This window comes from Typha angustifolia, chromosome 10 (assembly GCF_048772165.1).
Source record: "Typha angustifolia cultivar Huaian chromosome 10, ASM4877216v1, whole genome shotgun sequence".
NCBI lineage: Eukaryota > Viridiplantae > Streptophyta > Magnoliopsida > Poales > Typhaceae > Typha > Typha angustifolia.
Window position 1 is genome coordinate 12,820,669 of NC_133248.1, and position 25,872 is coordinate 12,846,540.

Sequence of the window (25,872 nt, forward strand, 5' to 3'; positions counted from 1 at the left end):
CAATAGAGAAAGACACTGTATTATGTTTTAAAAATCGACACTTTATCAACTAGAAGTGTTGCAACTCAACTAACACATGTAAGCAACTTTCACAGGAAATAGACTTACCAACTACGAATATTTTCTGTGCAATTATGTTTGTAGTCGAATAATGAATCTTCTGAATGGGTATACTCGTCCACCAACTAATCTCCTCTTATTCCGAGAAACTCCCGTATGGCAAAATTTTATTATATCTGCTCCCTCATTGGAATGAGGAACATATTAGTAAATCAAGCAACAGTTTGAGGTATAGGTATATAGCTTAATCAGAGTCCCTATAAACCATCCTCTCATGGCTACAAAAATCAATAAAGGCGACACGAACAGAGACAGCTGCAGCCTGTTAAACTCACTTTTGCATTTTTCTCCAATGATATGAGTCTCCACCTCTGAAGCACAAATCAGATCTTGATAGCATCCTTGCGAGATGACTCCTGTGTACAAGTGCATGATTAATTCATTGCTGTAATGCAGTCAGTCTGGTACAGTAACTAAGATTCTCCAGGAAGGGAATGAGTATACTCTTGGTAAAACAGTTCATTCCTAAGAGCAACTTTTCAAATGCCCAGTCTGGGACTTTGTATACTTGTCTGCAGATGTCCAGTGGACGTGTTAGGCAAGCCAAGCCAAAAGCTCCAACCAAAAGGGCCCACCAATTAAATGCTCATCATCTCAACAAAACCAGAAACAAATTACATGAATCTAGTGCCAGTTGTGCAGCCTCGAATTACAATTCACCAATTAGCCAATGAAACTCTGGCAGAGCTACAAATAATTGCCATCAGGATAGGATAGGTCAGATGCAGATATGACACCATTATAGGAATCTGGTACTATTGAACGTTGATACCTTTTCTGAATACAGAAGTAGACAAATTAATAACAGTCATTGGCATGATTAGCAATATCTAATAGAACTGATTCTCTTTCCTCAATATAAAACATGGAGAAAATGACAAGGGAAAGAACAAAATAATTGCAAGAAATCAATCAGAAAATTTGCACCTGAGAGCAAGCTATATGCAAGTCAAGCTACGAAGTCTAGCATTTCTTTTGCACTCCTCCTGTAAAGCACATGAATCATTTATTGTGAAGGACATGGCATACTGACAGGGAAGCAACCAGTAATTTCAAAAGCAATTGCCCAAAGGAAATAAGAAACTTGCTACAGATACCATATCTTCAAGTAGTGGATAATAATTATCAACAAACCAAGTTTATTAGCAACCAAATCTTATTTTCCGTGTCCTAAATCCTAATCAAGGAGGTCATGATCATATTGAGATGGCAAGCATGCTTCATATGGAATGATTACAAGTAATAATAGATACTTTTAAAAGGTTAAACAATCGCTTACGGGAAGTGTCCTTATACGGTATATGTTTAAAAGGGCAAGTACTGCAAAGCACATGTTAAAAGAGGGACATCCTAGCACTGGTTTGTAGGATATAGTAACATAAATACAGGTTGTTTTATTAGTGATTGGATGATGTGCCCATTGCCCAGTCATTTCATGTGAACGAAGATATAACTGAGACAGGAGCTTGACAAATCAAATAAAGTTTACAGGTTCAACTGGAGAAGGTTTCCTTTTCCTCTAACAGAAATGTAAGATTTCCAAAGGTCTTTGTTAGAATTGGTACTGACTTGGAAAGCCTTCAAAAGAGAAGAAAACAATCGTTGCTCGGTTGTTGCTGCTGCATACTTTTCCTTTAGAAAGATAGAATTTTTCTGTTCCCCAACGAGACTATGCTGTACCTTCTCTAGCTTCTGCAAAATGGTAAAAGAGCGGTAAGAACACAGATTAGAAATTCGGGTCTCAACAATATGTCAAACACATACTAAGAGAAGAAAAGAAAGAGTGCACTGAAGTACTGGCATACGGATATCAATAGATTGTCAATGAATTGTCATAAAGAAAAATGGATATGAATGAATTTAATGGAAAATAATATTTGATCTAAAAAACAGGCAAGAGATGCTTAACAGACAAGTGCATACAGAAGCCTGTCAGTTTTTAGATTCTATCTTGGTAGTGATGTAAACTATTTATCATGCAAGAAAGATCCAAGTTAACAGGTGCATTACGTCTAAAAGCATGGAATGAAAACTCTTCACAAAATATACATGTATCAATATGGACACATATACAAACATCAGATACATATACAAACATTATGACTGAATTGTAAGAAGTATTTCTTCCCGTCACACTAATTGACACCCTCATCCTTAATAGAAAATGGAAATGAATGGTAGAATTTAAGAAACTAGCTACAGTACCTTCCTCATCCTGGTATATTACTATCAGTCCCACTTTGATGAATAAACTAGTCATACTTCACTCATGAATGTGCAACAGCAGCAAAATGAATAGTTATACGTGTTACAAGAACAAACTCATGTATAGATGGCACTCAAGAAAGCATGCAATCATGGAAAGGTGTACTGGATTGCCTTCCTTTTCTGTTTTTTTTTTTAAATTTTTTTTTTCTTTACCTGAATTACTACTACAAGAACAAACTGATGGCAGTTTACTTTCAGATATACACTTATATGAGATACTTCTTATCTTCAAGACCTTCCCAAGTCATGTGCTATAATTCTAATCTTAAAGAGTTAGCTGAACTACTGAAATCATGTCCTCTATTGATCTAATAGCTGAATACAACATAAATGCTTCAAAAGACAAGTTATTTGCCCCAAATACCATTACCACATGAGAAGAAATTTTTTTGTAGAAATGTGTACCTGTTGAGTTCCCTTCGTAACAATCTCCATTGAATCAACAAGTTTGGAGCAGCTGATGGTGTTTGTCATAGCATCATTAAACTAGATTTGATAGCACAAAAAAAAGTAGGATAAAGTTATGATCATTGCACAAACTAGCTACAAGAATTTAGAAACATAAAATTTTGCTCTAAAAAGCATAAATTTAATTCATGAAAAGGCACGTTTCATGCTGCAATTTTTCTCCATATATCCTTCGAGTATAGTATTCTTAAAATTTTAGTTTGTGCATAAAGCTTGGAAAGAATCCTGCAAATAATAGACCATCCTTTTAATATAGTGCTGACTCGATTGATACAGTTCTATCAAGGAAAAACAATGTGAAATAACATGATATCAAGGGAAACTTGAGAATGGACGATTGAACAAGCAGCACATAATTCTACATATAATAATCATCCTGTGCTAGTAATTTCAAAGTCCTAACCTTGATATAAGCAGCCATGACATACAAACCTGTGAGTTAATTGAGTTCAACAGGGATGTTTCTTTTAGCATCAGTTCCTTTATCTCCAATAAAGTGTTGTACGTAGCATAGAGTTTATGAGTTTGACGATGCTTTTCCTATATATGAACACAAAGGCAACATGTAACTCATAGGATAAACAGAAGAAGAGATGCATATAAGATAACCGAAAAATATTAGGTACCTGAATTTGTAGAAAAAGTTCCGAAAACCTGCGCTCATACCTGAAGTGAAGGAAGAAGGCAGTACGTATCATATTAGTATATTACTACTACACATCCATTCATACAAATAAAGAAACTACTATGATCACATATGGGAATTTCAGCAATGTGAAGTTAGTTGTTATCTTCAAGTGGATGAAGCTATATGCTCTAAATCGATTTCCCATTGCACTAAACTGCAGAACATACATATGTGCATACTTGTAGGGAAAGCTATGATAGACAAGGGGAATAAAATAATTACATCTTGAAATTCAAGAATTGAGGTCATAGAATCAAGGTCATGCATCGGTAGTTGGAAGAAACACACTAGGTTATCACAATTTGCAGGTCTACCATGATTGTTGACTAGAATTGTCCAAAGGGGACTAAACATATCCCCCGATAATTAAACAACAGAAACCAAATTATCCCTTATTGGTAGTCTTTTAAAACTCCAAGCTTAGGTTCATGTCTAACCTTCAATAGTTTACTCGCTTACTAACCTAAACTAATCAAGCTCCCTCTGTAGAAAATTCCCCCTCATCCATGCTCTATGACCCTCCTCTATTACCCTCTCTTTGCTAACCCTCTCCTCAATTCCAGACTTCTAAATCAACACTTTCTACCTCTTCTCTCCTTTATCCTCAAACTTCCCTTCACCGCCTTACTTGATAATGGAACACCCAACATAGATAGGGAGGAGGGAGTGTAGGAAGACGTAATGAAGGAGGAGGAGGACAGACTAATGCAGAAGAGGAATGGATATCTTGGTGGGGACTGGGGAATGCTTTTCTTTTCTTTTCTTTTTTCTTTTAACTGACTTAAAGTGAATTTGTACAATCTTCACCACAGCCCCACCTTGAAACCTTAGATCATAAGATTTCTTATCTAGAAGACCTCCTTTCTCCTTCACCTAAACCACTCCAACTACAAACCAAGCTCACCCTCACTTATATCATAGAAAGCGGTTCCCTTATGTTTCCTTTCCTCTTCCTGAAATGTGCTTTGATGCACTTTGCTTCCCAAAAGTACAAAACAGATGTCTAATGATTTCTGCAAAGGAGTTCAAGGTCCTGCATAGTTTTGTTTATAAAACAAGGAATCAGGCCAAAACAAAAGAAAGAAAAAGTGGCTGAGCAAATTCATGTGATGGAACATTGTGTCATGTAATCTGAATAAACATCATGCTATAACTATAATATTAGATATAAGGGTAAAGGAATACAAGTTAAATTTTGATAGAAAGTCAACCACAATTGGACAAAGGATGTAAGATCAGATCTGTTGAGAAGAAAAAACAATATGAAAACATACTGAATCAGTTCTGGTTGAGTTGGAACATCATCAATTTGTCTTCGTACTGATAAAATTGTCCTCAATATAGCAGCAAGTTCCTAAAATACCACATGTAGAAAGTAGAACATCACTTCTCGAAATTATATAATAGGCAATAACAACAAGAGCATTGGAAATAAATACATAAATAATCTGATGCAACGATGGCCGTGCCACAGGCACGGCCCGTGCCGACCGCCGGCCGTGCCGTAAGAAAAGGAGACAAAAATGTACCACCTTAGCCGTCGCCGCTGCCACTGGCCTTCGCCGCTCGCCGGAGCTCGCGTTGGGTGCCCTAGCCGAGGGAGGGGAAGAAAGAAATCGAGAGAGAGAGAGAAGAGAGAGAGAGAGAGAGAGAGAGAGAGGGCTTATCGGTTAAAATTTAAGTTACGGATCCGAAAGGCCAGCGGCGATGATGACGGCGAGCTTGACGACGAGGTCAATGACGAAACTATTAGGAGGGGTGCCATGCAGCACCCCTCATGCCACGTGCCAGTATGCCGCCGTCACGGCAAATGCCGACCGGCACGGCCATCCATAATCTGATGTACTTATGTCAAACGTGTATTAGAATATCTGTTATATGTTTTGAATAGTATATGAAAATAAAACAAACTGCAGCTGAAACAACCAGAACTTCTGTATGGTGCAGAGCTGCCGGGCTAAAATTGAAAATCAAACTACTATTTTCAGACGTTAGCTTGTAAGTATTTGAAAAAAAATAAAGAACAATGTCATAATAGAAGTAAAAGTGTAGTGGTGTAGAGTAAAGAAAAACTTTACTCCTAGATGAGTATTGTCTTTTCATGGTACAACAGTGTAGCTATTTTTGTCCCGAAAAAAAAAAGAAAGGAAGAAAGAAAAGAACAGAAAACAGCATACCTTCTTTATAAAATCCAGCTTATTGAATGATTTAATTACAGAATCATCAATTGTGATGGAACTCTCTCTTTCACCGACTATTGACTTTTTCTTCTCAAGCTTCAACATCGTGAATTGCTTATCAGTATGCAGTTGTTCGCTTTCAAACCATAATTCAGATTCTTCTGCTTCTACAGCCTAGAATCAATTTATCAGTTCATGCTCCAAAACTTAGAAGTTTAAAGATGATCAAAATCCAGGAATAGATAGAGAAACATGAATATACATTTACATAATCAACTGAATAATCATACGGAAGTCAACTAATTGATAAATCGCTGGTAATTTTGAACCAGGTAATAATTGGACAAATCTTTAACATCTTAAACAATAATAGGAACATATGCTTCACAAAAAACTTTTGAAAAGTTCCAGGGACACGCTATACTACAATGAGGATCTCTACAGTGATAACTAGACTGTTTTTCACAGTTTCCTCAGTCATACACTTAGGTAGATACTGCAATCTTTTTTCCAAGTAATATGCCTTAACAAATAACATACTGAAATAATGTGAATCTTAGAAATGTTCTTCTTCCCTCTTCTACTGGCAGGATCACCAGTAAGTAAAGTTACATTCTAAATTCATATGTTACTGATCTATAACAGTACAGATCTCTTCTCTCTTTTCACCTCACTGTCCTTTCTCCTAAATGTACTTGTTCTGCTAAATGTTTATCTTAACAAGACTGAAGAAGATGAAGGATAAATAGAAAAGTGCAACTGTATAATAGCTTTGAGGGAATGTCACTCTTTCTCATATCTCTTCAACCTGGAAAAGCAATCCATTATTTTGAATCGAAAGTACTTTTTTACAACTGTCAATGACCAATAAAATATTCAGTACCCAAAGAGAAAACACCAACAAGATGAGGTAGTTCCATGAGAGAAAATATGTCCATCTACCTTCAATAACTTCAAGATTTCTATCAAATCTTGGACAGAACTGCTGCAGTTTTTGCCATCCAACAGCTGTTGCAACTGTTGCAATTTCTGATGAAAAGACTCCTTACGCTGATCCTGGAGCAATCATACGGAGCAGAACTATAATACAGAAAATACAATGAAGTAGAACTAGAAAAATGTAAGACTTGAATCATGCTAGTCTAAATAGAAAATTAAGAATCAAATAATATGATATCATCACTAACCAGTTCATCGATATGAGAGAGTAACTCCTTTATCGACTTCTTCGTTAGCCTATGTTCATTCTCAAGCTGCTTAACCCTATTTTTGTACTCTTTTATCTCCCTCAAAAGAGATGTAGGCTGTGTGGCGAAAAAGAAAGATTAGAAGGGATAACAATATTTGTAGTCCTTAAAAATTCCTTAAAAATCTGTCTGTAATTCCCTAATATATAATGTGATAATACATTGACATGATTTCTACAAAATACGATCTTAATGTTGGATTAACAAAGTCAACCAAGAGAAGAAACATAGGACCAACAAAATTAATGATAGGCGAGAATGCTGCACACCAAATTAAAACCAAGTATAATTTCACAGTTAAATCAAAATTTGAAGAAACAAAATACTTGCGTAATGCATGCACTGATGACAGGAAAGACAATGTCAATATCAGATTGCTCTCCAAAGTCTGACAGGCTTTACAAGCTAAGATTCTTAAAGTACCTCATCAATTTCATCCCTCCCTAAATCCTCCTATGTACTATACTACTAGGTTGTTAATTAGGGGAAGGCACAATGATGAACAAAAATGTGATTGTAATCCCAACTTGTTGGGGAAATTTGGTATGAAATTGAAAAGAGGTATAGAATAAGATAGAAATAGAAAACAAACATTAGTGGTTGACTGGGCAACGTGCTAGAAGCTTTCTTTAAGATAGTGATTTTTCCATTTTTAGTGCAAATGGACTCATGAAAATCCTATCTCTATAATAGTCTAATACATTCAAGATCTAAAATGGATGCACTTCCAAAGGATCTTGGGAACAAAAGTCTATCAACCCACAATGGAAATCAAATAGAACAAAAAGAGATTTCAACGCATTTACTATTCTTTCCTTATTATTCATTAATAATACTCTTCTTTTATAGATGATAGAGGGTCACTTAAGCACTATTAGAACAAAGCATACATTCCAACACATGCACCTTTCACCGAAGGCATTTCAAATGAAAGGACATCACATCTTTTCATTAAAGGCAGCTTTCAATTTGAAATGAAAGGACATTCCACCTTATAGAGAGAAGCACCTTTTTATAATTATGTTTTGTTTTATTATATTATTATAAAATATCCAACACAGTTTCATTAGAGATGCTATCAGAAGTGCACACCATATCAAGGAATGGCACCAAAAATTGCAGTATGTCAGCAAGAAAGAATACCTTTAGTTGCATCATACTTCCATTTTTGAGAGTCAGCAGAATCAGATCGTCAGCCAAGTTGGAATTAGATGTAACAACTGGCTCTGCAACTGAAAGCTGGACAGGAGGCCTACGGTGATAATATTCAGTTTTAGATGTCATGTGCTCAAGCAAGTCAGCAAATCTTAGAATTTGTAGCATAAAACTTGTGCAGTTTGCTTTCACTAGACTAATACGTGCAATTTTTAACTACCCCAATCTAAGAAATGAACAGGTGTACCTGTTGACATCCAGATGCTTTTCCATTGAGGAAGCACTTTGCTTTGTAAACATAGAGGATTACTTGTGTTTTCTTAAACGTGGAATGATGACCATAAAAGTAGCATCAACTTGTTCTGCTAACAGAACAATCTAAGATGATGATACAACTCTGATAACCTTCTTCTTTGATGTACAAACTTGTTCTGGCATATAATTGACCTTGAAGGACCAGAAGACTTCCCTGGGAAATCAATAATTGGTGAAAACACCAAAGACACACATCAGTCAAATAACTAGGAGCCAATGCCATATAGCAAAGCTTCTTTCGTGCAAGTTGAATATTCAATGCAATATCCAATAAATGCTGGGTGACAATCGCAGAGAAACGAAGGTTTGAGAACTAGAATTCCGAGGTAGAATTAGCATAAAATTCAAGGTAGATCGAATTCTTAAGGCTAACAAGGGCTTAAAGTTATCCATGATTCCCTCGAGGCAAAAAGGAATAAGAGTTCACCATTGCAAACTTGTCGAACAGATGAATATAAGAAAGGGAAGTCTGGATTGTTTCGTACAGAGATGGAAACACATGTTAGCTTGATTATTGCATGAAATTTCAACAAAAAAAAAAAAAAACTCTATGGTTCAAAATCTTGGGGTTGGATTCCACGATTCAAGACGATGAGAAAATAAGAAAGCATTCGAACCATGATGATGACGAATCTATAGATCGATCCGAAAATTTGAGGAAATTAACAACATACAATCATAAAACGCACCAAGATCGAGAGGAATCGAGGGAGGGAAGAGCGAGACCTTACTGGCTTACTTGCGTTTGGCCGCGGAGCCAGTCATCTAGAAGACAATTCATATATGTACGTCGGAATCGCTGGCGAAGGGAAAAACGGCGACAATACAACCAACACAAGCAACAACGTTGCCGTTTTAGATTAGCGACTTCAAGAACACGTCATCAACAGTTCTTTTCACAAAGCATGAATGCTTACAAACCACTATAAACAATATTAATATTATTGGGGTGGTTAATTTGTAGTAAATTTTCAATATATTTGGGGGTAGTGATCAACTATATATATATAAAGCAAGTATTAGCCATATTTTCGTAAAATAATAATTAATTTTCAAATCTTATTCGTCTCCTCCAGGTTGTAGGTACATTGTTTACCTTCAGTTCGTGGCCAGAACAGCCAAACCTTTTTTTTTTTTCTTTTTGTTTCGTTTTTGATAGATTGAACTATTTATTCATCCCTTGGCGGTTAGTCCCAGATGGAGTTCGACTTCCCATGTTGTCCGTTGAATTTAATGAATACTAATTACCTTATAAGCCTGTATATCTGATGATACAACCATTTCAATGCTGAAGAGAATTGATACAGCTTAGTTTATACATATAATAATATACTCCATTAGTTCATTAACATCTATACAAAATCTGAGCAAATGCAAAACCCTCGTGCTGTTCTCACAAAATTATACTCCTCAGGCCCGAAAAACAGCCGCAGTAAAGGCAAAACATAACGCAATTGCCAACCGCGCTCAACATCATTAGTATGTAAAGAATCGACGAGAGTAGCCTGGAAAGGCCTAGCAACCTTTGGCTCACTTGACAGCCATAAGGTTTCCAGGAAGAAGGGCAGCAGCAGATGGGAGTAACGGTTCACTTCCAAAGTTTGACATACTTATCATGACTTGCAGAAGCCACCAGGCCGTTGACATTTGACACTGCCAAGGCTGCGATCAGTCCGTCGTGTGCAGGGAGAGTCATGGTCTTGTTCTCTGACATGTCCCACAGCTCAAGAGACTGCACGAAATCCCATGGATATAATATATACTAGTGAGTAACTGTGATAATATATCATTGAAGTTGAAACACTTGCAAACACATGGATCTGTAATAGATCTTGCATGGGCATATCATGACATACATTTGAGTCCACAGATTTCATATTTTAGCAAGTAAAGAAGACATAGTAGGAAAGGTTAGAAGCAGAACGAATAGCAAACAAGGAAATTTTAAGTGACATTAGAAGCTACACATAGACAACATACCTGGTAACAGCCGATTACCAACAAAGATGGATAGGTCGGGTGGAAAACACATGAATGGAACTTATTTCCATTACAGCTAAGTTCATGTATGCAGTCCCCTTCATTTCCTGAACCGAGGGACCATACCCTCACTGAGTCTTCGCTAACAGAAGCAACATATTTGCCAGAGAGATCCCAACAAACTGAATCTACGTGCTTTGTGTGACCCTGCAGTTCCAGATATATATACAGGTTACCAGTTATTACCGAATACAAGTATCGATGATGAAAAAGCTATGCGAGATAAATGGACTAAGGAATAAATTTCTAAATATCACTAGTGAACAGTTGTTCATGATTAAACTTGTCAATCAATACCATAATAATGATCCGAAGAATAAAAAGTGCCTAGAAAGTAGAAACTTCTGACTAATGCATGCAAAGGTACAATTCCAATCAAATAAAAGGGGAAGTCAAAAATTAACCTGCAATGATTGTACACATGCTTGTGTCTCAACATCCAGTATAGATACAATATTCTCTGCTGCTGCTGCAAGATATCTGCCTAGATGGGGTTGAAATCTCATTTGGGTTGTTGGTCCCTAAGAAAAACAGTTCAATGTAATCAGATGACTAGAAGAGAAATCCAAATGAAAGATTTCATGAGAACAAGAGCTTGTAGGGTATATGTTAGAAAATAGTATTGTTCGTGAAAGAGAGCCAACCGTCAACAACAGATGACCAGAGAAAAAAGAAAAAGAAACGCTTAACAGACCTTGAAAACTCTAACACAGCTACCATTATTGATGCTCCAATAGCGTATTTCGCCGTCACCATCACAGGAGCAGATAAGATCCTCATTTTTCGGATGAAAGTCTAAGGACATTACAGATGCAGAATGCCCAGTAAAAGTGCGAAGTGAATAGCCTGGCTGCAAATTAGCATAAACTATTAGAGAATCAAAAGGGAGATGTCCTTACTATAGGAACCCTTGTACAGGAAAAGTCGAAGGATCAGTTAATTTATTGTTTGCATCTAATTAGTTGCACATGCAAATTGTGCCGTGAAGGGTTACACAAAGGAAAGTATCATGAGAGTAACTAAAACCAACATAGTACATGAACAGTATAAAGATGGAGAAACACTACATATCATGGAAACAGATAAGCAAAGCATGGAAAGAGAAAACTTACATTGTCAGCATCCCAGACCCTCACAGTTCTGTCGAAAGATGATGTAGCCAGACGTGGTATGCCTGGGCTAAATCGAACATCAGTAATCAGCAAAGAATGTTCTTCTAACGTAGATTTTGGTTTTAAAGTATCAGTATACCACAAGACTGCCTGCATTGCCACAACATCAGATAGATGCACATATCAAATCCAATTAGAGAAGGTAAAACAGGACTGTAAAGCCATTTCTTTCTCTCTACAAATTCTCATCTTGTGAAATTCAATTTTGTGTTTTTCTTAAGAAAAGATAGGGCAGGCCTAAAAGATTGATTCCATAATTTACAACTTTATATGAGCAAAAATGAAAGCAAGAAAGCCAAGAGACTGAAAAGTGGATTTTAGACCAGCTGACTGACATGTTTGTGACTGATATTGTCTAATACATTTGAAAGTGAGTTGGATGTATGTCAAATCTTTTGCATCTGTTACACCTCCAATATCATAATTAGCAAAGTTCTTTAATATACAATTCAGTTACCTTCTTATCATGGCCACCACTAGCAAATAACTTTCCATCTGATGAGAAATGGCAACATATTACTTTACTTGTACTTGCACGCGCAGATCCAATCTCAGTAAATGTGAATCCTGATGATAAAAATAACAGATATCACTCCAGATAAAGAAAAGCTGGATGAGCTTCAACTTTTCTGTATCTACAATAAAGCATAAGTATACCTTTATGCACTAAACTAACAAGATTGAGACACACCTTTACTGACATCCATACAGTGACCAACAGTATCTCTTGGATCTGCATCATCATGAGATAAGAATGAGTCCACGTTACCATCAAGGGAACCGTCCTCCACAAAGCGATCCATGTCAACCTGCAGCTCAATTTTTTAATCATCTCAGTGGCTGAAAGTGCTCATACCGATTCATGCAGCAGATTGTCTTGCATTGTTATATCAGAATTCAGAACTACTTTGTTATGATTAACCAAAGCACATGGACATTTCAATTGGCATATTTAGTATTTACCAATTGGTTAGAGGTTGATTTTAGAGTTCCGGTGCCATCAGAACCAAACAAAACCAAAGGCTTAGATATGCTAGTATTGTGTTGGATTGATGGCATTGACATCATATCCCCTGGAGTATGTGTGGAAGGTGTCGAGGGTGCTGAGCTGAGAGAAGGACCAGCAGTGGTTGCAGTCCCTGAACTATTTGCTGGACCGGATGATGAAACAGGTTGTTTTCGCTTGCGTGCACTTCGAATTTTTGAAGCCTGGAAGTTCACTGGAAAGTTGCAGTCAGATTCTATGGAAAGGAAAACCAGGCCAAGGATTTCAAAGGAAAATGTCATCTATCACCCAAAAATTGTGAAACATGGATTGGATGGGATAAGTCTCTGAGATAGTTACTAGAACCGCAAAGTTATGTTGAGAAAAAAGGTAAGTACTCTATAATATATGGTCATGATAGTAAAAGTAATCATAATTGTTTCAGTAATATAAAGATTGGACTACAAAAATGTAGAATTCCCCTTAGAGGCAGATAAATGCATGGATTATGTTGTTGTTGGGGACGATCTGATTCAAATTCCTAAAAGAAACTTCAAATCCAAGCATGATGTAAGAGTCTAACAAACCATCAGAAGGTTGAAACTGTTCAAAGTATGCAATTGAAGTATAGATGAGCCTAGGTTTGGTGGGTTAGAGGTCAGCTCATCTGAGTGTCCATGGAGTACTCAAGAGGGGTACATGGAAGAAAATTAACGCAGAAGTATGGCAGCTTTGAGGCTTAAATGGCAAGTGGGAAGAAGTAGTAAAAGAAAACTTGTTTGAAGGTTGAAGTGGAGACAGGATAACAAGAACAAAGAAGCGAAAAAAGTGAAGGAAATTACGAGTGACATCTGAGTGGTGACGGCAACTGAGAGAAGGGGAAGCAACATATAGTCATAATTCACTCAAAGAGTGGAGCAATGATATCTGGTATTCTAGTTGAATTAGTTTGTTAGTGGTTTGAACAAATAGCAAGCCTCGTCCAGGATAATAATAATGATTGATTATTATTTTGAAAGAATCTTGAAGTAGAAATGTTTTCATAATCTGGCTTAACATTATTAGATTCTGCATATGATTAAAATATTGAGAAGAAATAGGCTTTTTTTCTCCACTTGATTTCTCAAAAATGGTAATCGCTAAATTAGGAAATATCAGAATGAGATCCATGTTGCCTAAATTTTCAACGTATAATTAATTAACCAAAATCCATGAAGCACAAAGAATATTTCCAAAACAAATATTATGGCATAAACATAATGAAAACAATGAATACACAACAAGCTAGAATAGGAACCTGATCATCTCCCTGGAAAGAGTTTGACATGTTTCCATCGACTGTTACACAACCAGCACCCATTTTTTCCTGCTGAATAAGATGTTGATGTGAATTTAGTGATTGCTGACTTGGTATTATGTGTTGCTCGAGCTGGTGTTTCTGAGTGCTGCTTTGTTGCTGCTGTTGCAACTGAGCTATTGTCTACTATAAGTAAACCAATAAATAAGAAACACAAAACATATCAAGAATTTTTTTTTAAGAAAAACATCAATTAGCACGTGAATACAGATGTTGGCATTGAAACAGGTCAAGAAAAAAAGCACCGGGTTAAAATTTGAAGGCATACTGTATGGCATCTTGATCAATCAAGAACAAATTTATGTGATGGTGGCAAGATTAATTCATTAATTGGTAGCTGGTGGTTTATGAATAGATAAATCAACTGGCACAGTTCAACAAGTCATTGTAAAAGGCATCTATCACCATACAGTGCATGTCATAGATTCTTTCCTAGATGAGAAACACACCTTAATCAACATATCTGTATCTGTATGTGGCGAGGCTGAACAAACATTTTGCATTGGAGGCCCAATATTAGGAATAATCTCACTGACAGGATTTGGGTGGCCATCTTTTGCAAGAGCTAAATTTCTGTTGTTGAGAAACATTCTAAGCCTTTTTCCATCAATCTCTCCTGGAGATGCGAATGTTAGATTATGTTGTGCCTGAAGCAGCAGTTGTTGTCGTGGACTAAGAAACTGAAGTTGGTGCAGAGGTTGGGGGGCCTGTGGAAATGACTTCTGCTGTTGTAGAATTCCTGATCGAAGCTGATCTAAACCCTGAAGAGTGTCAGAGTAATTAATCTGATTACTGTATGAAAAAACAAACTACATGCACCACTTTGACAAACAGTGTAGTTAATTAAAAATGAACTCATTACCATGTAGAGATAAAAAAATGCAACTTAGACTAGTGACACTAGTCATTAATCATAATAATTTAATGAAAAGCTACTAACCAAAAGAATTTGAAAATAATGGCAAAATAATTGCCATTAACTGTCACTTCAGCATGTAGTTCTTGACTTAATAATATTCAGCCCAATAAGAAAATCTCTTAAAACAATGTTATTTCCATCATGGGTCACAGTCATGATTGGATTTTCTTTTTCTTTTTGGAGGGAAAAATGGGTATCCACATCAAATTCAGAAGAATGCTAATATTATATGATGGAGAGCAAGGCAAAAGACAGTTTAGAAGGGTAATAAATCTCCCAGCAGCTTGACCAGATGGAACTGACAAACTGTTTAATTCCAGTAATTGTTAAAGCTAGATGGTCATGATTGGAAAATTGTTACAATAAATGTAGGAGGAAATTAAAAGTGGAGATTAATGAAATCAAATGGCTAAGCACTTGCAACGGACAGGCGAAGATAAATCTATCTCTTAAACAAATTTGCCGTCCATTTGTTGCGACTAGAAATTACGAAGGCAATTTGTTCTCGGAATACAAGACCGTCACGAATCAAGGTGCAACTCGCAAAATTGAACCTTGATCTGAACTAGAGTTAATTGTAATAAAGCAAGCACTTAGATCTGTAGAATGATCCAAAACAACAGCACCATCTTCTATTTATAGAAAATGAAAGGACACTAACTAAAAGGTGCGAGTAGTTATATAACTAAAAAATAGTTATGGTAGTTGTATAACTAAAAAGTAGTTAGATAACTAAAAAGTAGTTAGATAACTAAAAAGTAGTTATGGTAGTTAAATAACTAACAAATAGTTATAATTATGAAAAGGTGTCTAATCAAAATATTTATTCACAAAATTATTTATTTTAAAATAACACTAGAAATATTAATATTTCTAACAATCCCCCACTTATTTTAAAATAAATAACAATAACTTTGATTTCAAATATGCTTGCTGTTACACAAAGATATTAATACATAAGTGAAAATACCGTATGGTTTGAATTTTCATGTAGTGTAAAATTCTCAAAGTTGTATCAGGATGTTAATAGACATAAAGTCTTTGAATTAACAAACTTTACAATACAACCGGAGAATTCACACATATCTTTACCAGAATCTCAATGTTCTTCCCAGCCGCGCATTAATGGCCATACGCAGATCCCGACTTCATGAGTGAGCTAGGAGTTGACCAAACTCCGACATAAGCGGCTTGACTTCGCACTCACATAGGTAGAGTTCTTCTAGGTGCTCCTGTAGATTAAGTACACTTATTATACAAATTCATTAAGAGTTTAACTCAACCTCACATGTTCATTATAGGAACATAGCACTTACCAAATAATTTCTGAGTAGGTCCAAATAGCGTGCTATATCATCACCCTCCGGATTTGTTTCTCCCTTTGAACCTAGAGCATGGAAATCCATGGTTTAGGTAGGGTTGCCATCTTTTGGTGATATTATTCTACTGGTCTAAGACCCATCTCACAAGATGTTTTTCTAATTAGATCCTTGTTAAGACCTTTAGTCAAAGGATCCGCTAAATTTGTGCACGATCGAATGTAATCCACGGTGATTACTTCATCTTCTAATAGCCGTCTCACAGAATTATGTCTAAGACGTATATGTCTCGACTTTCCATTATATGATTTGCTATATACCCGTGACAAAGTGACTTGACTATCACAATGTATTGAAATAGGAGGCATAGGATTTGACCATATTGGCAAATCAATTAAAATATCTTTTAACCACTCAGCCTCTTTGCCTGCTGCTCCCAAAGCCACTAACTCAGACTTCATAGTAGAATGAGTTATACAAGTCTGTTTCTTGGATCCCCAAGAAATAGCAGCACCACTAAGAGTGAAAATCCACCCACTCGTAGATTTAGATCCATCATTTACACAGTTCCAGTTTGCATCACTATACCTTTCAATAACAGATGGATTTCCTCTGTAGTATAGTACAAACGATTTAGTTCCTTCCAAATATCCTAATACAATGGATATTGCTTTCTAATGTTCAAAATTAGGATAACTAGTGTATCGACTCAATTTGCCTATGACAAAAGCAATATCTGGACGTGTGCAATACATTGCATACATCAGACTTCCAATAGCCCTTGAGTATTCAAGTTGTGATACACATCGATTTTTATCAATATCAAGCTTCAAGTTTGGATTATAAGGAACTCTTGAAATTTTATCAAACAATGCAAGAGTATTTCCGATTCTGTGTATTTTCATACCAAGAATAGTATTTGCAATACCCAAATCTTTCATATCAAAGTGAGATGATAAAAAATTTTTAGTCATATTAATACATAAGTCATTCTTGCTAAAAATAAGCATATCATCCACATATAAGCATATGATCACAATGTCATTATCAATCATCTTATAATAGATGCATTTGTCTGCCTCATTTGACCGGAATCCATTAGAAAGCAAAACATTGTCAAATCTCTCATGCCATTGCCTAGGGGCTTGTTTTAGACCATATAATGATCTAACCAATTTGCATACTCTATTTTTTTGGCCTTGTAAAATGAAACCTTCTGGTTGATCCATATAAACTTCTTCATCCAAATAACCATTCAAAAATGTTGTTTTCACATCCATTTGATGAATTTTGAAGTTATATATTGACGCTAATGAAATCAATATTCTAATCGAAGATATCCTAGCCACGGGGGCATAGGTATCAAAATAATCAATGCCTTTAGATTGTCTAAACCCTTTGGCTACCAATCTAGCCTTATACTTATCAATAGATCCATCAGATTTAAGCTTTCGCTTAAATATCCATTTACATCCAATAGGTTTAGATCCTGAAGGTAAGTCTACCAAAATCCAAGTATTATTAGACAAAATGGACTCCATTTCATCATTGATAGCTTCTTTCCAAAAAATGGCATCTCTTGATTTCATTGCTTCATCAAAGCTAGAAGGATCACTCTCCATATTAAGACAAAAACAAAATTCATTCAAAATAGAATTTGAAATCCCTTCCACAAGGTAAGTCACAAAATTTGGACCAAAATTCAATTTTTTTCTAATTCTTTTAGATTTTCTAATTTCCACATCTTTAAAAGAATTTTTAGAAGAATCATGATCTAGAGATTTTTCTTGATTATTAAAATCAAATTCTAAAGATTTAGATTCTTTAAAGGTTTTATCCTCAAAGAATTCGGCATCCCTAGATTCAATCACAACATTTGTATTTATCTCTAGAAAACGATATGCTTTGCTATTAGAAGCATAACCAATAAAAGCACATTTTGAAGTTCTTGGCCCCAACTTCGATCTTTTCAGATTGGATAATCTAACATAAGCTAGACACCCCCACAATTTGAAATATCCTAAGTTAGGTTTTCGATTAAACCATAACTCATAAGGAGATACATTCTTTTTAGAAGGTATTCTATTAAGAATATGTGCAGCCGTTAGGATTGCTTCACCCCAAAGATTGTCCGGAAGACAAGAATGGTCAAGCATTGCATTAACCATATCCAATAGAGTTCTATTTTTCCTTTCAGCCACACCATTTTGTTGTGGTATATATGGAGAAGTTCTTTGATGTACTATACCATTATTTTCACAAAATGCATCAAAATCATTGTTAAAATATTCACCTCCCTTGTCACTTCTAAGCATTTTTATTTTACCACTAAGGAGATTCTCAATTTCAGATTTGTATAATTTAAACTTACTAAGTGCTTCATCTTTTGTCCTTAATAAATAAACATATGCAAACTTAAAAAGATCATCAATAAAGGTAATAAAATATCTTTTACCACGTCTCGTGAGTTTATGATTCAAGTCACAAACATCAGAGTGTATCAATTCAAGTAGAGTTGTAGAAACTCTATTTACACTATGAAATGGTTTTCTAGTTAACTTGGTTTTAACACAAGTTTCACATTTACTTCTATCATTTTGTAAATTTGAAGGAAGTAAATCCAATTTAACCATTCTTTTAACTGAATCAAAATTCACATGACCTAATCTAGCATGCCACAAAGACAAAGAGTAAACAAAATAAACAGAAGCATCATTCTTTATTAAATTTAGTCTAAACATACAATCTTCGGCATATCCTTTGCCAACAAATAAGCTTTTCTTAGTTAGTACAAATTTGTCCGATTCAAACACAAGCTTATAACCATGCTTAGAAAGCAAACCACCTGAAACTAGATTCTTTCGAATCTCGGGAGCATGGTATACATCAAGAAGAGTAAGAGTTTTTTCCGATGTGAACTTCAGTTCCACTGAACCCTTTCCAATTACTTTAGTAGAGGAAGAGTTACCCATATAAAGCGAAACATCGTCATTTACAAGTTCATATTTCTTGAAAAGATTTCTCTCTCTACAAATATGACGAGTCGCGCCTGTATCCACCCACCAATCAGTTTTAGATACTACCAAATTTGCCTTAGATATAACAGCAATAAGATTTTCTTCAACTTTGTTGGATTGCTGTTGCTTTTTCTTAAGAATGCGACACTCATTTTTGTAGTGTCCCTTCTTCTTACAGTAATGACATATTATATTCTTTTTGTTGCCATTCTTCTTCTCACTAGAAGGATTATCTAATCGGGATTTCTTCCCTTTCTTGTTGTCTATTTCAACAACATGGGCAACTTTTGTCATTTCTGCGGTTTCCTCGGCATTATCTCGAAGTCTTGACTCTTCCTCAATTCTGAGTTGTCGTTGAAGAGCCTCAAGAGTGAAATTATCACCCTTTCTCTTAAGAGACTTGCGGTAGTCTTTCCAACTTGGAGGTAGTTTGGTGATGATAACGACAACTTGAAGTTTCTCCTCTACAGAAATGCCTTCAGAAAGCATTTGTTGTACAATAAGCTATAAATCATGGACTTGAGAAAGAATAGGCTTATTGTCAACCATTTTAAAATCAAAGTAACTGGAGATAAGATAGCTTTTGTTATCAGAATCTTCTGTTTTGTACTTATTCTCCAAGGCTATCCAAATCTCTTTCACGGTCTTCATATGAGAGTATATATCAAATAGATGGTTAGTAAGGGACCCAAGAATAGTACCACGGCATAAAATATTGTCCTCATCCCATTTTTGCTTTTCGGTCTTTTCTTCTGCAGTAGACTTCTCGGTCAAGACTGGACACTCCTTTTCTATTATATAACGAGTCTTCATCACCGTAAAGACAAACTCAATTTTCTCCTTCCATCGCTTATAGTTATTTTCATCAAAGCGATCAAGTTTGTCATGCGGCAGCATAGATGAAAGTGCAGCATTTGAAGCAGCCATTTGAAATCACTTAGTTAGAAAATTTGTTCAAGAATTGTAGGAGGAAATTAAAAGTGGAGATTAATGAAATCAAATGGCTAAGCACTTGCAACGGACAGGCGAAGATAAATCTATCTCTTGAACAAATTTGCCGTCCACTTGTTGCAACTAGAAATTACGAAGACAATTTGTTCTCAGAATACAAGACCGTCACGAATCAAGGTACAACTCGCAAAATTGAACCTTGATCTAAACTAGAGTTAATTATAACAAAGCAAGCACTTAGATCTGTAGAATGATCCAAAACAACAGCACCATCTTCTATTTATAGAAAATGAAAGGACACTAACTAAAAGGTGCGAGTAGTTATATAACTAAAAAATAGTTATGGTAGTTGTATAACTAAAAAGTAGTTAGATAACTAGAAAGTAGTTAGATAACTAAAAAGTAGTTAAATAACTAACAAATAGTTATAATTATGAAAAGGTGTCTAATCAAAATATTTATTCATAAAATTATTTATTTTAAAATAACACTATAGAAATATTAATATTTCTAACAATAAACACGACAACACAATATAAAAAAGATAAAATTAACCAATTTCTCTTCTCCATGTAAGGGAGAGCTCTTTCTCTGCCCTCTGCAGTGCCTTTGTTGACAACTGAAAAACAAAGCACAAAAGGTTTGATGGTCATCGTGCATTGAAACATAAGAATAAACAGTTAAGATCATCCGGCTTGAGGTAATAGTTCAGGGATGACCTATGAAAAGTGAAGATTGACTGGCACTAACCCAAGAAAAATTAGGAAAACTGTAAGAGGTCACAAAGAGAAAACAACATACAAAATGTTTTAACTAAATGGAGAACTTACTGTAAGGGGCCATCCTTTCAGAGTCAAATTGTTTCCACCTTGATTTGTTCCTGCCACAAGTAGAGTTACTGTCCTCAATTGCATTTCAGGTATTCAAGCACGCAGTATTCCTCAAAAGAGAAAAGTGTAGAAAGTAAGATGAGAAGGAACAATTTATCTACAGCAGAAACAAATCTAAATCAGAAGCAAGTTATAGAAGATGAGCTACCGAGGGCAGAAAAAAGAAGAAAGATTAGCCAATAAAATCTTGTCTAAAGGAACTGAACGAATCTTAGAAGTAGTTTACATAGAAGAGGTGTCTATACAAATTGCACATGCAAACAGGATATGATAGTGCAGTTGATGTAGCTGTCAATCAGGATAAAGCATAAAAGATGTACTGGCAAAACCTGGGTTTCCGATCAATGCTCCATCAGAATCTGCAAATCTGGGATTTAACACTGGACTCACTTCTGTTTTGATGTCCTGCTACAAGTTTGTTTCTTGATCAATAACAGAAGGGATTCTCTTATCTGATAAAAGAGAATGGATATTGCTAGCATTGTTAATGTTCAAACTAACCTGTGTTGATCCAGGAACTTGTTGATTCCTACTCTGAACTTGCTGCAAGGTGCTTGATAAACCACCAGCTGAACCATGCAAAACTTGCCTAGCATTGGAAAGCTATGATCAGTAATGCAGTTGAATAAATTCTAGCTACACTTTGGAAAATTAAAGCACAAATGGGTGGGGTTCCATGTAGCTCATAAGTGAGCCATATAACTAGAGGTTATACAATAAATAAATATTTAGGACATATTCTATGAAAATTCCCTTTCTATATGATTAATTAATAATTTAGCTCATAATAACTGCAGTAGTGCAGCTGAAGATATCAGATAACGATATGGACATGTAAAGAAGTAGAATCTGGCAGGCTATATGGATCTTTTTCCTCGTATTTTACTATATTCCTAGCAGTGCTTTATTAAATTAAATTAAAAATTTCACAACTCTTAGGCCTTTATCGAGTAGGACATTGGAACTGAAGTCCACCAACCTGGCAAAAGACGGGGTCCTAAACTTTTTCAATCTGCACACATGTTTATACATACATGGCTATGGCATGATGGCAGCAGACAGACCCCAACTATATTGTACAGTCTTATACGTCATACTTTTCAGCATTCATGTTTCCAGATTGTGAGGCACTTAAAGAATAATTACCCTGAAGGCTGGCCTGAAGTTAAAGCCATCTTTAACCTGGAAGCATGGCTGGTCTCCAGCAATTGACTGACATTTTCAACCAAGGGTTTCTGTAGCAGAAAATTGTGGTATTAAGATGATGATGATCTCACAGTGCTCACCACAAAGCACCCAGAATTTATGCAGAAAATAGGCATTAGAATGGACAATTACCTTGAAAGATGCTTCATCCAAAGCATCTCTTTGAAAGGGCAACTTCAGCCGCTCCTCATACATCTTTGCTGCCAATGCATTTCCAGGGTTCCGGCACATTAGAGAATCAGCAGGATCCAACCCATTTGGGGTACCACTTACTAGATTACTACTAGCTGCATGCTGTTGCTGCTGCTGCTTCTGCTGTGCCTGCCTTTGTAAAAGAAGTTGTTGCATTTGAATCTGTTGCTGTTGCTGGAGTTGAGGTTGTTGCTGCTGTTGCTGCTGCTGCTGTTCACGTGCTTTAATTAATTGAGTCTGAAACAAGCACCAGCAAATTATGCAAGTGAATTTGAAACACAAATTCAAGGATCTGGCACATTCTAGTAGTAACAAAATAGAATCCAAACAAAAATTCGTAAATACATTATCCCCAGTTACCCTGAGTTAACTGTTAGCCAACAATGTCTAGCTCCACATGATTGCCTTTTAGTTGAGATCAAATTCAAATACTAATGCAAAATCATAAGCACACATGCTTTTTCTTATGAAACATATGATTGCCTATAGAACATAACTAGAAGCAATTAAGGCTTCATTAAATCACTGGACAACAGCTTATGACCACACTTCCACATCCCACTGGACTTCTACCAATGTTTAATTTCTGGTCAGGACAAATTCAGGAAGAGGCCCTCCTCAAAACCTACATGGCTGGTTCAACATCAAGACAGCCTTCAAGGTAGAACTAACAAGAAATAGATTTCCTGAACTCCTGCATGACCTTATAATTTACTTTTGGCTTACCTTAAAAGTTCAAGTGCACTTTAAGTTCATGAACTGAAGACCCCAGAATTTTGAAGACAAGAAAGGGTTTACACAAATGTACAGAATAACATGCCATTGTTATTTAACAATGTGAACAAATAGTTTACTATTGTCCAAATGTAAAAGCTTTTGAAGCAGCCATTCTACATAAGAGATTCTAAGCTCAGGCTTCACCAGTCTACTCCCATTAAATATCCATAAAGTCAAACAACTTAAGCTTTTGGAGTAAATGGTTGTTTTATATCACTAAAATGCACGCAAACCCAGGAGCAAAGCTTAATGCTATCTTCTTAGCATAGGATTGTAAAATGACCCATTGACTGCGAAATAAGTGGGCATCTAGCTTCCGTGAAGCCACTTTTCAGAGAACTCTACAATTTCAACTGACTATCTGGGTAAAGCTTCCTGGAGATGCAACTAGCAATTACCAAAGAGCTCAAATAATAGACGATTATTATTTTTGAGCTGCACCAGATGTGATTGATATTTGATAGTGCTAAAACGCAGCACAAATCAACTGTACATGCTAAACAAGCTCTGGTAACTACACAAATACATGCAAGGACATGCTAAGGAAGAACGAAGAAGATCGTGGATGAGAAGCTGATTCTTGCCTCGATATACGACGCAGCAACATCAGAGTGCTTCTCGTTCGTTCTTGCGATAAATATATCCCAAAAGACTGACCACCATTCGAAAAGAAAACCGCCAGGGACATCAATTGCTGCAAACCATTATAATTTACTACGAGAAAGAATTGCTAAAGCTATAAATTTTAGAGCTCTGTGCCCTGCATTGTATCAGAAACACAAACTTCAATAAAACACTGTTTCTACTAACCAACAGGATCTGGAGAAACCTTTCCTTCAGCTTGAAATGCCTTTGCAGAGGCCTGCATATTTCTCTTCACTAAATAATCATAAATATATACATCCAACCTGTTCACGTTTATCAGACAGACATCAGCTTAATAATAAAAAAAAAAAAACAACTTAAAGCATCCAACGCACATCCTCTCCTAGTCACAAAAAAAATGGTCAATGTATCCAGCTTAAAGAGGACAAAGAAGAAACAAGAAACGAGCAAACTGCAGCTAACTAACATGATTACATGAAGGCGACATGCTTGCACAAAAGAGATAGATGGCAAAGAAGCCAAAAATAAGCATTGGTTACATCGTCTACGTCAAGAATATGTCATGCTAGTCGCTACAACAAAGAGACAAACGAACGAATCATTGGGGAAAAAGATGTCTTAACGACGACAGGTGCACCAAAGATAGAGAAGAAAAAGGACGAGTGAATAAAATCGATAAGCACCAAGTAGAAGGAAAGAGTGATAGAATTCGGAAAATAAACCAAACTACAAAAAAAGCAATTTCACAATCGGAACCACAAATGACAAAAGAAAAATTGCAGCTAGCAAGAACAAAAGAAAACAGTATTTTGGCATCAAATAGAACTCAGAAAACCAATTAAAAGTAGGAAGACAGAAAGTAAAATAAAGAAAGACTTTACGATCCAAAGGAAACGAAACGAGGAGATATATCGATCAAGACAAGGCAAAAGCTCACATTTTGTCAGCTTCCCAGTTGTTCTGTGACATGATTCCACCGAATCCAACAGAACCCAACTAAATTTACGACCTCCGTCTTCCTCTTCCTCTTCCTCTCCTCCTCTTAATACCACAAAGATTCTCTAACTAAGTGTTCGAATACCTACTTCCTGAATCGAAGCGTTCTGGGCGTTAAACTAGTAGCAGTTTTTAGAGCAAGAACAGGGGAACCGAGTACAGAGAAAAGAAAGAAGAAAAATCTTTTCGCTCTTGGAGAAAGACAGCCTAATATCTTCCGGTGGTACAAAACTTTAATATCTCAATTCTAAACCCACTTGACCACATTGGAGAAAGAAACTCACATCTTTTCTCGAATCATGAATAAGACCATATAATCCCTGGCCCTACATGTAAGCGAAGATGGGCCCCCACATCCTGTAGAGTTCCTCTTCCAGTCACAGTATCGAGTCTGGAACGACGGGAAGGTCGACGACATCCAATAGACTGGAACATCTTTTAGTGGGCGTGCGTAGCATGTGAGTCCGATACACGACAGCACATATCGTAGTGACACGACCATTTCTTCACTACTGTTAAATATGCCATTATATCTAATCTACTAACTAACTAACTAACTAACTAACTAACTATATATATATATATATATATTTTTTTTTTTTTTTTGACATGGTAATTTAATAAACTCTAGGGACAAATTTTGATCGATATCACTCTCCTTCTTTTCTGAAATTAAATTGTTCATGAAAATGGTATATAATTCACGAGCGAAGGATTTAATAGCACATTTATTTTATACGATGAAAGAGAATTAGAATATCGCTGAGATGCATCGTTTGAGGAGCCAAGAACTTATTCATAGGAGTTGTCGCCCAAATATGCCCCTGGAATTCCTGGAAATTAACAGGCATAGTTCCCTACTTTTTGCCTATCAGGATAGCATTTTGTAGATACCATCATGGACATTTAAGTTCGTGGGCAGAATTTTGAGCAGCTTTTTTGGTGCAGTTAATGATCGTCTGATCACTAGCTATATCTTAGTTGTCTGTAGAAGATCCAACCGC

The 25,872-nt window shown here is 36.0% G+C and overlaps 2 protein-coding genes across 12 annotated transcripts; both read right to left on the bottom strand.

Annotated features, from left to right (window-relative positions):
* Positions 1 to 10: 10 nt before the first annotated feature.
* Positions 11 to 9,309, bottom strand: LOC140769184 (uncharacterized). 5 transcript variants are annotated; one of them, XR_012105868.1, is made up of 14 exons: positions 9,131 to 9,208; positions 8,374 to 8,595; positions 8,115 to 8,223; positions 6,912 to 7,028; positions 6,667 to 6,780; positions 5,722 to 5,898; positions 4,819 to 4,898; positions 3,483 to 3,522; positions 3,289 to 3,396; positions 2,794 to 2,874; positions 1,690 to 1,812; positions 1,048 to 1,106; positions 565 to 897; positions 11 to 476 (listed from the first exon to the last, which is right to left on the bottom strand). XR_012105868.1 is itself a non-coding variant. In XM_073109799.1 (13 exons), exons 2-12 carry the CDS (start codon positions 8,424 to 8,426, stop codon positions 1,059 to 1,061), a joined length of 1,050 nt encoding a protein of 349 aa, XP_072965900.1. In that variant the 5' UTR covers positions 8,427 to 8,595; positions 9,173 to 9,309; the 3' UTR covers positions 13 to 897; positions 1,048 to 1,058. The 5 variants fall into 5 exon arrangements, 4 of the variants coding, with proteins under 4 accessions (XP_072965900.1, XP_072965899.1, XP_072965901.1 ...); XM_073109799.1 differs by having other exon boundaries at positions 13 to 897; positions 9,173 to 9,309; XM_073109798.1 differs by having other exon boundaries at positions 13 to 897; positions 9,168 to 9,284.
* A 391-nt stretch (positions 9,310 to 9,700) lies between these two features.
* Positions 9,701 to 25,056, bottom strand: LOC140769208 (transcriptional corepressor LEUNIG-like). 7 transcript variants are annotated; one of them, XM_073109836.1, is made up of 18 exons: positions 24,810 to 25,056; positions 24,077 to 24,174; positions 23,851 to 23,960; positions 22,430 to 22,726; positions 22,238 to 22,326; positions 21,593 to 21,680; positions 21,412 to 21,499; positions 21,032 to 21,081; positions 14,445 to 14,756; positions 13,936 to 14,004; positions 12,617 to 12,862; positions 12,345 to 12,462; positions 12,111 to 12,220; positions 11,594 to 11,743; positions 11,176 to 11,331; positions 10,886 to 11,002; positions 10,422 to 10,628; positions 9,701 to 10,173 (listed from the first exon to the last, which is right to left on the bottom strand). In XM_073109836.1, the coding sequence occupies exons 1-18, from the start codon at positions 24,839 to 24,841 to the stop codon at positions 10,030 to 10,032; spliced, it is 2,481 nt and encodes an 826-aa protein (XP_072965937.1). In that variant the 5' UTR covers positions 24,842 to 25,056; the 3' UTR covers positions 9,701 to 10,029. The 7 variants fall into 7 exon arrangements, with proteins under 7 accessions (XP_072965937.1, XP_072965936.1, XP_072965933.1 ...); XM_073109835.1 differs by having other exon boundaries at positions 13,936 to 14,007; XM_073109832.1 differs by having other exon boundaries at positions 13,936 to 14,118.
* Between the last annotated feature and the right edge of the window lie 816 nt (positions 25,057 to 25,872).